This window comes from Ciconia boyciana, unplaced genomic scaffold, assembly GCF_034638445.1.
Source record: "Ciconia boyciana unplaced genomic scaffold, ASM3463844v1 HiC_scaffold_38, whole genome shotgun sequence".
In the NCBI taxonomy this organism is placed as follows: Eukaryota; Metazoa; Chordata; class Aves; order Ciconiiformes; family Ciconiidae; genus Ciconia; species Ciconia boyciana.
Window position 1 is genome coordinate 360,157 of NW_027328406.1, and position 11,758 is coordinate 371,914.

Here is an 11,758-nt window from a genome sequence, read left to right on the forward strand (position 1 = left end):
CCAGCCCCCCCCAGTGCCTCCCAGTTGCCCCCACTCGTCCCCCCAGTGCTTCCTAGCCAATCCCAGTTGCCCCCAGTCGCCTCCCAGTGCTCTCCAGTCACCCTCCCTCCCAGTGCCTCCCAGTTGCCCCAAGTCACTCCCAGTCCCCTCCCAGCCCCCCCAGTGCCTCCCAGTTGCCCCCAGTGCCTCCCAGCCCCCCAGTGCTTCCCAGTTGCTCCCAGCCCCCCCAGCGCCTCCCAGTCCCCTCCCAGCTCCCCCCAGTGCCTCCCAGTTGCCCCCAGTGCCTCCCAGTCCCCTCCCAGCCCCTCCCAGTTGCCCCCAGTCACCCCCCAGTCACTCCCAGTCCCTCCCAGCCCCCCAGTGCCTCCCAGTTGCCCCCAGTCACTCCCAGTCCCCTCCCAGCCCCTCCCAGTTGCCCCCAGTCACCCCCCCAGTCACTCCCAGTCCCCTCCCAGCCCCCAGTGCCTCCCAGTTGCCCCCAGTCACCCCCCAGGGTGCCTCCCAGTTGCCCCCAGTCACTCCCAGTCCCCTCCCAGCCCCTCCCAGTTGCCCCCAGTCACCCCCCAGTCACTCCCAGTCCCCTCCCCCCCAGTGCCTCCCAGTTGCCCCCAGTCACTCCCAGTCCCTCCCAGTTGCCCCCAGTGCCTCCCAGTCCCCTCCCAGCCCCCCAGTGCCTCCCAGTTGCTCCCAGTCCCCTCCCAGCCCCCCCAGTGCCTCCCAGTCCCCTCCCAGCCCCCCCAGTGCCTCCCAGTTGCCCCCAGTCACTCCCAGTCCCCTCCCAGCCCCTCCCAGTTGCCCCCAGTCACCCCCCAGTCACTCCCAGTCCCCTCCCCCCTCCCCAGTGCCTCCCAGTCCCCCTGCCCCTCCCAGCCCCACACAATGTCCCTTTGTCCCCGTCCCGGCGCCGCCCGTCACCGGGTCCCTCCCCTCCCCCTCGGGTCCCCTCCCCCCGGGTCCCTCCCCCCGTGTCCCCTCCCCCGCCATGGGGCAGCAGGAGCCGGCCGGGGCCTTCGACCTGGGGTCCTGCGCACCCCGGGGGCTGCTGCTGGGGGCCGAGCTGGTAGGGGGCGATGTGGGGCGAAGTGGGGTGCTGTGGGGTGCTATAGGGGCGATGTGGGGTGCTATGGGGCGATGTGGGGCGCTATAGGGGTGCTATGGGGCGCTATGGGGGTGCTGTGGGGCGCTATAGGGGCGATGTGGGGTGCTATGGGGCGATGTGGGGCGCTATAGGGGTGCTATGGGGCGCTATAGGAGCGCTATGGGGGTGCTGTGGGGCGCTATAGGGGCGATGTGGGGTGCTATGGGGCGATGTGGGCGCTATAGGGGTGCTATGGGGCGCTATAGGAGCGCTATGGGGGTGCTGTGGGGCGCTATAGGGGCGATGTGGGGCTCTAGGGGTGCTATGGGGCTCTCTGGGGGTGCTATGGGGCTCTATAGGGGCGATGTGGGGTGCTGTGGGGCTCTATAGGGGCATTATGGGGTGCAGTGGTGCGATGTGGGGTGCTATAGGGGCGCTATGGGGCGCTGTAGGGGTGCTGTGGGGCTCTAGGAGTGCTATGGGGTGCTATGGGGCTCTCTGGGGGTGCTATGGGGCTCTATAGGGGCGATGTGGGGTGCTGGGGGTGCTATGGGGGTCTCTGGGGTGCTGTGGGGCACTGGGGGGCTATGGGGGTGCTGTGGGGCTCTCTGGGGTGCTGTGGGGCTCTATAGGGGCGATGTGGGGCGCTGGGGGTGCTATGGGGTTGCTGGGGGTCTCTCTGGGTGCTGTGGGGCTCTCTGGGTGCTATGGGGCGCTGTGGGGCTCTGGGGGTCTCTACCGGGGCGCTGTGGGGCTCTATGGGGCTCTGGGGCGCTGTGGGGCTCTGGGCGTCTCTACTGGGGCTCTGTGGGGCGCTACGGGGCGCCGTGGGGCCCGGCGGCCCTCTCGGGGGTGCCATAGCCCGCCGTGGGGCGGCCGCGCCCCGTCCCCACCCAGGTGCTCTGTGGGGCGGTTGTGGGGCTGCTGGCCCCGCCCGCGCCCCCCACGCTGGCCCCGGCGCTGCTGCAGGCCCTGGGGGGCGCGGCCGCCCTGGGGGGCCGCCTGCTGCGGGCCCCGCCCCGCCTGCCCCACGGCTACGGGCCCTGCCTGGTACGTGACCCACGGCCGCCCCACGCGTCCCCCGCGGCGTCCCCTCCCTGTCCATCGGGGCGTTTCCTGGCGTCCCCCCGGGGTGTCCCCTCCTGTCCCCATGGTGTCCTCCTCGGTGTCCATCTTGGTGTCTCCTGGTGTCCCCCCACGGTGTCGACCCCGTGGTGTCGACCCCGTGGTGTCCCCTCCCTGTCCATCGGGGCATCTCCTGGTGTCCCCTCCTGTCCCCATGGTGTCCCCCCATGGTGTCCCCCCGTGGTGTCCCCTCCTGTCCCCATGGTGTCCTCCTCGGTGTCCATCTTGGTGTCTCCTGGTGTCCCCCCATGGTGTCCCCCCCCGTGGTGTCCCCTCTCCTCTCCCCATGGTGTCCCCCCGTGGTGTCGTCCCCGTGGTGTCCCCTCCTGTCCCCATGGTGTCCTCCTCGGTGTCCATCTTGGTGTCTCCTGGTGTCCCCCACGGTGTCGACCCCGTGGTGTCGACCCCGTGGTGTCCCCTCCCTGTCCATTGGGGCATCTCCTGGTGTCCCCTCTCCTGTCCCCATGGTGTCCTCCTCGGTGTCCATCTTGGTATCTCCTGGTGTCCCCTCTCCTGTCCCCATGGTGTCCCCATGGTGTCGTCCCTGTGGTGTCCCCTCCTGTCTCTATGGTGTCCCCCCGTGGTGTCGTCCCCGTGGTGTCCCCTCTCCTGTCCCCATGGTGTCCTCCTCGGTGTCCATCTTGGTGTCTCCTGGTGTCCCCCCATGGTGTCCCCCCGTGGTGTTGTCCCTGTGGTGTCCCCTCTCCTGTCCCCATGGTGTCCCCCCATGGTGTCGACCCCGTGGTGTCCCCTCCCTGTCCATCGGGGCATCTCCTGGTGTCCCCTCTCCTGTCCCCACGGTGTCCCCATGGTGTTGTCCCTGTGGTGTCCCCTCCTGTCCCCATGGTGTCCCCCCGGGGTGTCGTCCCCGTGGTGTCCCCTCCCTGTCCCCATGGTGTCCTCCTCGGTGTCCATCTTGGTATCTCCTGGTGTCCCCTCTCCTGTCCCCATGGTGTCCTCCCGTGGTGTCCCCCCCCGTGGTGTCCCCTCCTGTCCCCATGGTGTCCTCCTCGGTGTCCATCTTGGTGTCTCCTGGTGTCCCCCATGGTGTCGACCCGTGGTGTCCCCCCCATGGTGTCCCCTCTCCTGTCCCCATGGTGTCCCCCATGGTGTCCCCCCCCGTGGTGTCCCCTCTCCTGTCCCCATGGTGTCCCCCCGTGGTGTCGTCCCCGTGGTGTCCCCTCTCCTGTCCCCATGGTGTCCCCCGTGGTGTTGTCCCCTTGCTGTCCATCTGGGCATCCCCTGGTGTCATCCCCTTGGTGTCCCCTCCCTGTCCACCTTGGCATCTCCTGGTGTCCCCCCATGGTGTCCCCCCGTGGTGTCGTCCCCGTGGTGTCCCCTCCACATCCATCCTGGCATCTCCTGGTGTCCCCTCTCCTGACCCCATGGTGTCCCCACTGTGGTGTTGTCCCCTTGGTGTCCCCCATGGTGTCCCCTCCGTGTCCATCGTGGTATCTCCTGGTGTCCCCCCCTGGTGTTGTCCCCTCGGTGTCCATCTTGGTGTCTCCTGGTGTCCCCCCATGGTCTTGTCCCTGTGGTGTCCCCTCCCTGTCCATCGGGGCATCTCCTGCTGTCCCCTCTTATGTCCCCACGGTGTCCCCCCATGGTGTCGTCGCCTTGGTGTCCCTTCCATGTCCATCTTGGTGTCTCCTGGTGTCCCCCCATGGCGTCGTCCCCTTGGTGTCCCCCGTGGTGTCCCCTCTGTGTCCATCTTGGCATCTCCTGGTGTCCCCCCGTGGTGTCCTCCTCATGTCCCCATGGCGTCCCCCCACGGTGTCCCTCTCGTGTCCCCCATGGTATCCCCATGCTGTCCTCCTCGTGTCCCTTCATGTCCCCATGGTGACCCCCCTCGGTGTCCCCCTTGGTGTCCCCCCATGGCGTCCTTCTCGTGTCCCCATGGCGTCCTCCTCGGTGTCCCTCTCATGTCCCCATGGTGTCCTCTTCGTGTCCCCTGTGGTGTCCTCCTCATCTCCCTTGATGTCTCAGTGGTGTCTCCCACGGTGTCCCTCTTCGTGTCCCCATGGTGTCCCCCCCAGTGTCCCTCTCATGTCCCCATGGTGACCCCCCTCGGTGTCCCCCTCGGTGTCCCCCTCGGTGTCTCCCCATGGTGTCCTCCTCGTGTCCCCGTGGTGTCCCCCATGGTGTCCTCCTCATCTGCCTTGATGTCCCCGTGGTGTTTCCCATGGCGTCCTCCTCGTGTCCTCTCATGTCCCCATGGTGTCCCCACGGTGTCCTCGTGTCCCCTCATGTGCCTATGGGGTCCTCCTCGGTGCCCTTCTCATGTCCCCATGGCGTCCTCCTCAGTGTCCTCCTCGTGTCCCCATGGCGTCCCCCACGGTGTCCTCCTTGTGTCCTCCTTGTGTCCCCACGCTGTCCTTCTCATGTCCCCTGTGGTGTCCCCATGGCGTCCTCCTCGTGTCCCCATGGTGTCCCCCCATGGTGTCCTCATGTCCCCATGGTGTCCTCTTTGTGTCCCCTCATGTCCCCATGGTGTCCCCCCACAGTGTCCTCCTCGTGTCCCCTGTGGTGTCCCCATGGCGTCCTCCTCGTGTCCCCCGTGGTGTCCCCCTCGTGTCCCCATGGTGTCCCCCCATGGTGTCCTCCTCGTGTCCCCATGGTGTCCTCCTCATGTCCCCATGGCGTCCTCCTCGTGTCCCCCATGGTGTCCCCCTTGTGTCCCCATGGTGTCCCCCCATGGCGTCCTCCTCATGTCCCCCATGGTGTCCCCCCATGGTGTCCTCCTTGTGTCCCCATGGCGTCCTCCTCGTGTCCCCATGGTGTCCCCCCATGGTGTCCTCCTCATGTCCCCCGTGGTGTCCTCCTCATGTCCCCATGGTGTCCCCCCATGGTGTCCTCCTCGTGTCCCCACGCTGTCCCCCCACGTCCCCCCAGGACCTCCTCCGGGCCGTCAGCGGGACCATCATCTTCCTCGTCGTGGCTCTGGTGGCCCTGGCCGCCTCCCGGGACGCCTTGGCCGCCACCACCTTTGTGAGTGCCCCACCCCCCTCAAGCTCCGCCCCCACCCCATAACCCCACCCCCTGTCTGACCAGGCCACGCCCCTTTCCCCTCCTCCCCAGACCTTCAGCCTCATCCTCTCCTTCCTCTTCGCCTTCGACGCCTTCGTCACCTACCGCACCAAGGTGGCCCCGGCAGGGGGACAGGGTGAGTGACCGGGCCATCTTGTCCGCCATCTTGTCCGCCATCTTGTCCCCCATCTTGTCCCCCATCTTGTCCTCCATGTTCTCCAACCCCCTTCTCTTTCTCTTCCAGACCCCGACATGGAGTCAACCTAACTGGACACCCCTCAAACTGATGTCCCATCATTCCCTGGGCCCCATAACCCCCGCCCCATAACCCCCGCCCCATAACCTCCCAATTTAAACCTCTTCCACGGCTGATGCTTCTCTGTGGTCATGTTTTTTTTGGGGTGGGGTGGGCGAGGAGACATTGTGTCCCTCCCTTCCATCCCACCGCTCCCGGACGCCTGGGTCTGCTCCGCTTGGAGAACATCTCCCCGGACGCCTGGGTTCTTCTGGTCGTCGTTAATTAATTAACTACTTCTACGTCGTTAGGAGCCCGTCTTGGACGGGGGAGGGTGGTGGTGGGGTCACTCGTGGTGGTGGTGGGGTCTCTCGTGGTGGTGGGGTCACTCCTCGTCGTGAAGCTTCTGGGGTGGAGTGGAAGAGAAGGTGAGGGGGGAGGGGACAGGCGCGGGGCGGGCGCGGGGCGGCCGTGGGGCGGCCGTGGGGCGGGCCCCACCTTGGCTCCCGCGTCGCGGCTCCTGGCCCGCAGCTTGTTGACCTGGGACTCGGCGATGTCGGCGCGTTCCTCCGCCTCGTCCAGCTCGTGCTGCGCCTTGCGGAACTTGGCCAGGTTGGCGTTGGCCTGTTCCTCCTGGGGGGGGGCGGGGCGGGCGGGGGGCGTCAGTGGGGCCACCCCACACCCGGCCGGCCCCCCGGCCCCCCCGGCCCCGCCGGGCACCCACCGCCTCCTCCGCCTGCCGCTTGTAGGCCTTGACCTTCAGCTGCAGCTTGTCCACCAGCTCCTGCAGCCGCGCCAGGTTCTTGCGGTCCTCCTCCGTCTGCGGGGGGGAGAGGGGCGGGGCTGGAGATCGGCCCCGGGGCGTGGCCGGCTCTCCCGGGGCCTGGCCGTGCCTCGGTTTCCCTGCCTGGAGACCTCCTGGGCGGAGGCTGGGCTGGGGTTCAGCGTCTGCGGGACCCCGTGGCCGCCGGGCCGGTCGTGTTCTAGGTCGCCCTAGGGCAAGGGGTGAGCTCTAGGTCTCTGGTGTTCTCGGTCTCTGGGGGTGTGGAGGCAACGAGTGGTGTTCTGGGTCACCCGTGTGCCTGTGGCCACCAGGTCAACGTTCTGGGTCACCCGTGTGCCTGTGGCCACCAGGTCAACGTTCTGGGTCACCTGTGTCCCTATGGCCACCAGGTCAATGTTCTGGGTCACCCGTGTGCCTGTGGCCACCAGGCCACCAGCTCAATGTCCTGGGTCACCTCTGTACCTACAACCACCAGATCAAGCTTCTGGGTCACCCGTGTCCTGGTGGCCACCAGGTCAACCACGTTCTAGCTCCATGGATGTAGGGGGAGGGTGTGAGGTTCTGGGTCACCCATGTCCCTGTGGGCACCAAGTCAATGTTCTGGGTCACCTGTGTCCCTATGGCCACCAGGTCAATGTTCTGGGTCACCCATGTCCCTATGGCCACCAGATCAACCTTCTGAGTCACCCATGTGCCTGTGGCCACCAGGTCAATCATGTTATAGGTCCATGGATATAGGGGCAGGGGGTGATGTCCTGGGTCACCCATGTCCCTATGGCCACCAGCTCAATGTCCTGGGTCACTCATGTCCCTATGGCCACCAGGTCAACCATCTGGGTCACCCGTGTCCCTGTGGCCACCAGGTCAACCGTGTTCTAGCTCCATGGATATAAGGACAGGGGGTGATGTCCTGCGTCACCCATGTCCCTGTGGCCACCAGCTCAATGTCCTGGGTCACCCATGTCCCGATGGCCACCAGCTCAATGTGCTGGGTCACCCTATGGCCACCAGGTCAACCCTGCTCTAGCTCCATGGGTTCCAGCGCCATGCTCTAGGTCATCCCTGTCCTTGCGGCCACCAACTCTGCTGTCCTTCAGGTCACGCCACGGGTCTGGATGAAGAGGGGCCGGGCTGCGGTGGCCCCACCTGGTAGCCGAGCTCCTTGACGCGGCGCTCGGACTTGCGGAGGCCCTTGACGCTCTCGGCGTTGCGCTTCTGCTCGGCCTCCAGCTCGGCCTCCAGCTCCCTCACGCGGGCCTCCAGCTTCTGCAGCTGCTTCTTGCCCCCCTTGAGGGCCAACTGCTCGGCCTCGTCCAGCCGCAGCTGCAGGTCCTTGATGGTCTGCTCCATGTTCTTCTTCATCCGCTCCAGGTGGGCGCTGGTGTCCTGCTCCTTCTTCAGCTCCTCCGCCATCATGGCCGCCTGCCCCAGGAGAGAAGCGAGCAGCCACGGAGCTCCGAGGCACGTTCCCCGGCGGCCCGCGGCGGAAGGCCTCCCGGAGGCCGCACTCACGTCGGTGACGGCCTTCTTGGCCTTCTCCTCGGCGTTCCTGCACTCCTGGATGGCCTCTTCCACCTCCGCCTGCAGCTGGGAGATGTCGCCCTCCATCTTCTTCTTCTGGTTGATGAGGCTGGTGTTCTGGAGGCGGAGGAGAGGAGCTCGGGAGGCGGCCGTGGGGCTGCCGCCCGCTCCTCCTTCAGCCCCGCCCCGTCTCCGCGGGCTCCGGGGGTCTCCGGCCGGAGATCTTGGCGACTCCCCCCGGCAGGCGCCCGCTCCCGGGGGTCCTCCGGGCCGCGAGGAGCGTCCCCGGGGGGAGGCGGCCTCTCTCCCGGGGGGAGGCGACCTCTGTCCCGGGAGGTCCGCGAGGCCTCACCTGGGAGTGGAGGAGCTGGACCCTCTCGCTGGCCTCCACCAGCTCCTGCTCGGCCAACTTCCGCGCCCTCTCGGTCTGCTCGGCCGCCGCCCGCAGCTCCTCCAGCTCCGACTGCAGGAGGTTGTTCCTCCGCTCCACGATGGCGATGTTCTCCTTCAGGTCCTCGTTGGCCCGCACCGCGTCGTCCAGCTGCAGCTGGGTGTCCTGCGAGGCAGCGTGGCGGGAAGAGGGTGAGGCGAGGGGGCGGGCGGCCAGCCGGGCGGCGCCGCGGGGCGGCGGGAAGGGCCGCCCCTCCGCCTCTCCTGGGCGGAGGTACCTTGAGGTAGCCCTGCAAGGTCTTGACTTGCTTCTGGGCCTCGGCGGCCAGGCGGTTGGCGTGGCCGAGCTGGATCTCCATCTCGTTGAGGTCGCCCTCCATCTTCTTCTTCAGCCTCAGGGCCTCGTTGCGGCTGCGGGTCTCGGCGTCCAGCGAGGTCTGCAGGGAGTCCACCGCCCGCAGGTGGTTGCGCTTGGCCTGCTCCATCTCCTCGTCCTTCTCGGCCAGCTTGCGCTCGTAGTCCGCCTTGACCTGGTTGAACTCCAGCTGGGCCCTCAAGATCTTCCCCTCCTCGTGCTCCAGAGAGGCCTGGGGGACGGAGGGACGTGACGTCCAGAGGGGACGTCCAGAGGGGACGTCGGGGGCCCCGGAGGAGACCGGGAGAGCGCGGGGCCGCGCCTGGGCTCACCTCGGCCTCCTCCAGCGCGGCCTGGAGCTCCAGCTTCTCGGCGTCCAGCTGCTTCCGGACCTTCTCCAGCTCGTGGATGGTCTTGTGGCCGGCGCCCAGCTGCTCCGTGAGGTCCGAGATCTCCTCTGGCCGGGGGAGGCGGCGTCAGGTCCCGCGGCAGGCGGCGGAGAAGGAGGAGGTGGGCGGGGGGAGGCCCCTGGGCTCACCTTGGAGGTTCTTGTTCTCCCTCTTGAAGGTCTCCAGGTGCTCGAGCGACTCCTCGTAGGCGTTCTTCAGCTTGAAGAGCTCGGTGCTGAGGGACCTGGCCTCCTTCTGCGACGCCTCCAGCTCCGTCTGCGACTCCTCGAACTTCTGCTTCCACTCGGACAAGATCTACGGGGACGCCGCCAGGCCCCTGCTCGCCAGCTGCTTCCCCCTGAAGAACCTCCTGCTCCTCCTTCTCCTCCTTGTCCTCCTTCTCCTTCTCCTTCTCCTTCTCCTTCTCCTTGTCCTTCTCCTTCTCCTCCTCCTCCTTGTCCTTCTCCTCCTCCTTCTCCTCCTCCTTCTCCTCCTCCTTCTCCTTCTCCTTCTCCTTCTCCTTCTCCTTCTCCTTCTCCTTCTCCTTCTCCTTCTCCTTCTCCTTCTCCTTCTCCTTCTCCTTCTCCTTCTCCTTCTCCTTCTCCTTCTCCTTCTCCTCCTTGTCCTTCTCCTCCTCCTTCTCCTTCTCCTTGTCCTCCTCCTCCTCCTCCTCACTGTCATTCTCCTCCTTCTCCTCCTCCTCCCTGTCTTTCTCCTCCTCCTCCTTCTCCTCCTCCTCCTTGTCCTTGTCCTCCTCCTTCTCCTTATCCTCCTCCTCCTCCTTCTCCTCGTTGTCCTCCTTGTCCTCCTCCTCGTCCTTCTCCTTCTCCTCCTCCTTCTCCTCCTCCTTCTCCTCGTCCTTCTCCTCCTCCTCCTCCTTCTCCTTGTCCTTGTCCTCCTCCTTCTCCTTATCCTCCTCCTCCTCCTTCTCCTCGTTGTCCTCCTTGTCCTCCTCCTCGTCCTTCTCCTTCTCCTCCTCCTTGTCCTCCTCGTCCTCCTCGTCCTCGTCCTCCTCGTCCTCCTCCTCCTCCTCCTCCTCCTCGTCCTTCTCCTCCTCATTCTCCTCCTCATTCTCCTCCTCCTCCTCATTCTCCTCCTCCTTCTCCTCCTCCTTCTCCTCCTCTTCCTCCTCCTCCTCCTTGTCCTCCTCCTTGTCCTTCTCCTCCTTGTCCTCCTCCTTCTCCTCCTTCTTCTCTTCCTCCTTCTCCTCCTTCTCCTCCTCCTTCTCCTCCTCCCCCTCTTCCTTATCCTTCTCCTCCTTCTCCTCCTCCTTGTCCTTCTCCTCCTCCTTGTCCTCCTCCTTCTCCTTGTCCTCCTCCTGCTCCTTCTCCTCCTCCTTGTCCTCCTCCTCCTCCTCCTCCTCCTCCTTGTCCTCCTCCTTGTTCTTCTCCTCCTTGTCCTCCTCCTTCTCCTTCTCTTCCTCCTTGTCCTCCTCCTCCTTCTCCTTGTCCTCCTCCTTCTCCTTGTCCTCGTCCTCCTCCTCCTCCCCCCTGTCCTTCTTCTCCTTCTCCTCCTCCTCCCTGTCCTTCTCCTTGTCCTCCTCCTCCTCCTCCTCCTCCTTGTCCTCCTCCTTCTCCTTGTCCTCCTCCTCCTCCTCGTTGTCCTCCTTGTCCTCCTCCTTGTCCTCCCCCTAGTCCTCCTCCTCCTTGTCCTCCTCCTCCTCCTTGTCCTCGTCCTCCTCGTCCTCCTCGTCCTCCTCCTCCTTGTCCTCCTTCTCCTTCTCCTCCTCCTCCTTCTCCTCCTCATTCTCCTCCTCCTCCTCCTTGTCCTCCTCGTCCTCCTCATTCTCCTCCTCCTCCTTCTCCTCCTCTTCCTCCTCCTCCTCCTCCTCCTCCTCCTTGTCCTTCTCCTCCTTCTCCTCCTTCTCCTCCTTCTTCTCCTCCTTCTTCTCCTCCTTCTTCTCTTCCTCCTTCTCCTCCTCCTTCTCCTCCTCCCCCTCTTCCTTCTCCTTCTCCTCCTTCTCCTCCTCCTTGTCCTTCTCCTCCTCCTTCTCCTTCTCCTCCTCCTCCTCCTCCTTGTCCTTGTCCTCCTCCTTCTCCTTTTCCTCCTCCTCCTCCTCCTCCCTGTCCTTCTCCTCCTCCTCCTACTCCTCCTCCTCTTTGTCCTTCTCCTCCTCCTTCTCCTCCTCCTCCTCCTTGTCCTTCTCCTCCTCCTTCTCCTCCTCCTCCTCCTTCTTGTCCTCCTCCTCCTCCTTCTCCTTCTCCTCCTCCTCCTTCTCCTCCTCTTCCTCCTCCTCCTCCTCCTCCTCCTTGTCCTCCTCCTCCTTGTCCTCCTCCTCCTCCTTCTCCTCCTCCTCCTCCTTCTCCTTGTCCTCCTCCTCCTTCTCCTCCTCCTTCTCCTCCTTCTTCTCCTCCTTCTTCTCTTCCTCCTTCTCCTCCTTCTCCTCCTCCCCCTCTTCCTTCTCCTTCTCCTCCTTCTCCTCCTCCTTGTCCTTCTCCTCCTTCTCCTCCTTCTTGTCCTTCTCCTCCTCTTTGTACTCCTCCTCCTCCTTGTCCTTCTCCTCCTCCTTCTCCTCCTCCTTCTCCTTGTCCTCCTCCTCCTCCTCGTTGTCCTTCTCCTCCTTGTCCTCCTCCTTCACCTTGTCCTCCTCCTCCTCCTTCTCCTCCTCCTCCTACTCCTCCTCCTTGTCTTTCTCCTTCTCCTTCTCCTTGTCCTTCTCCTCCTCCTTCTCCTCCTTGTCCTTCTCCTCCTTCTCCTCCTCCTTCTCCTCCTTGTCCTTCTCCTCCTCCTCCTCCTCCTTCTCCTCCTCCTCCTCCTTGTCCTCCTCCTCCTTGTCCTCCTCCTCCTCCTCCTCCTCCTTCTCCTCCTCCTCCTCCTCCTTGTCCTTCTCCTCCTTGTCCTCCTCCTCCTCCTC

At 65.4% G+C, this 11,758-nt stretch overlaps 2 protein-coding genes across 2 annotated transcripts in view; one reads left to right on the forward strand and one right to left on the reverse strand.

Annotated features, from left to right (window-relative positions):
- Positions 1 to 4,972: 4,972 nt before the first annotated feature.
- LOC140645798 (CKLF-like MARVEL transmembrane domain-containing protein 5) lies at positions 4,973 to 5,587 on the forward strand. The gene is made up of 3 exons (XM_072849264.1): positions 4,973 to 5,191; positions 5,282 to 5,366; positions 5,475 to 5,587. The coding sequence occupies exons 1-3, from the start codon at positions 4,991 to 4,993 to the stop codon at positions 5,495 to 5,497; spliced, it is 309 nt and encodes a 102-aa protein (XP_072705365.1). The 5' UTR covers positions 4,973 to 4,990; the 3' UTR covers positions 5,498 to 5,587.
- A 31-nt stretch (positions 5,588 to 5,618) lies between these two features.
- LOC140645784 (myosin-6-like) overlaps positions 5,619 to 11,758 on the reverse strand; it is a 27,324-nt gene continuing 21,184 nt past the window's right edge. The window contains exons 31-39 of the mRNA XM_072849230.1: positions 9,054 to 9,219; positions 8,848 to 8,972; positions 8,439 to 8,747; positions 8,123 to 8,326; positions 7,762 to 7,887; positions 7,396 to 7,671; positions 6,190 to 6,285; positions 5,964 to 6,098; positions 5,619 to 5,871 (exon numbers count right to left, since the gene is read on the reverse strand). Of these exons, the coding sequence (XP_072705331.1) occupies positions 5,851 to 5,871; positions 5,964 to 6,098; positions 6,190 to 6,285; positions 7,396 to 7,671; positions 7,762 to 7,887; positions 8,123 to 8,326; positions 8,439 to 8,747; positions 8,848 to 8,972; positions 9,054 to 9,219 (1,458 nt within the window). The 3' untranslated portion in view covers positions 5,619 to 5,850. The remainder of the gene's footprint in view (positions 5,872 to 5,963; positions 6,099 to 6,189; positions 6,286 to 7,395; positions 7,672 to 7,761; positions 7,888 to 8,122; positions 8,327 to 8,438; positions 8,748 to 8,847; positions 8,973 to 9,053; positions 9,220 to 11,758) is intronic.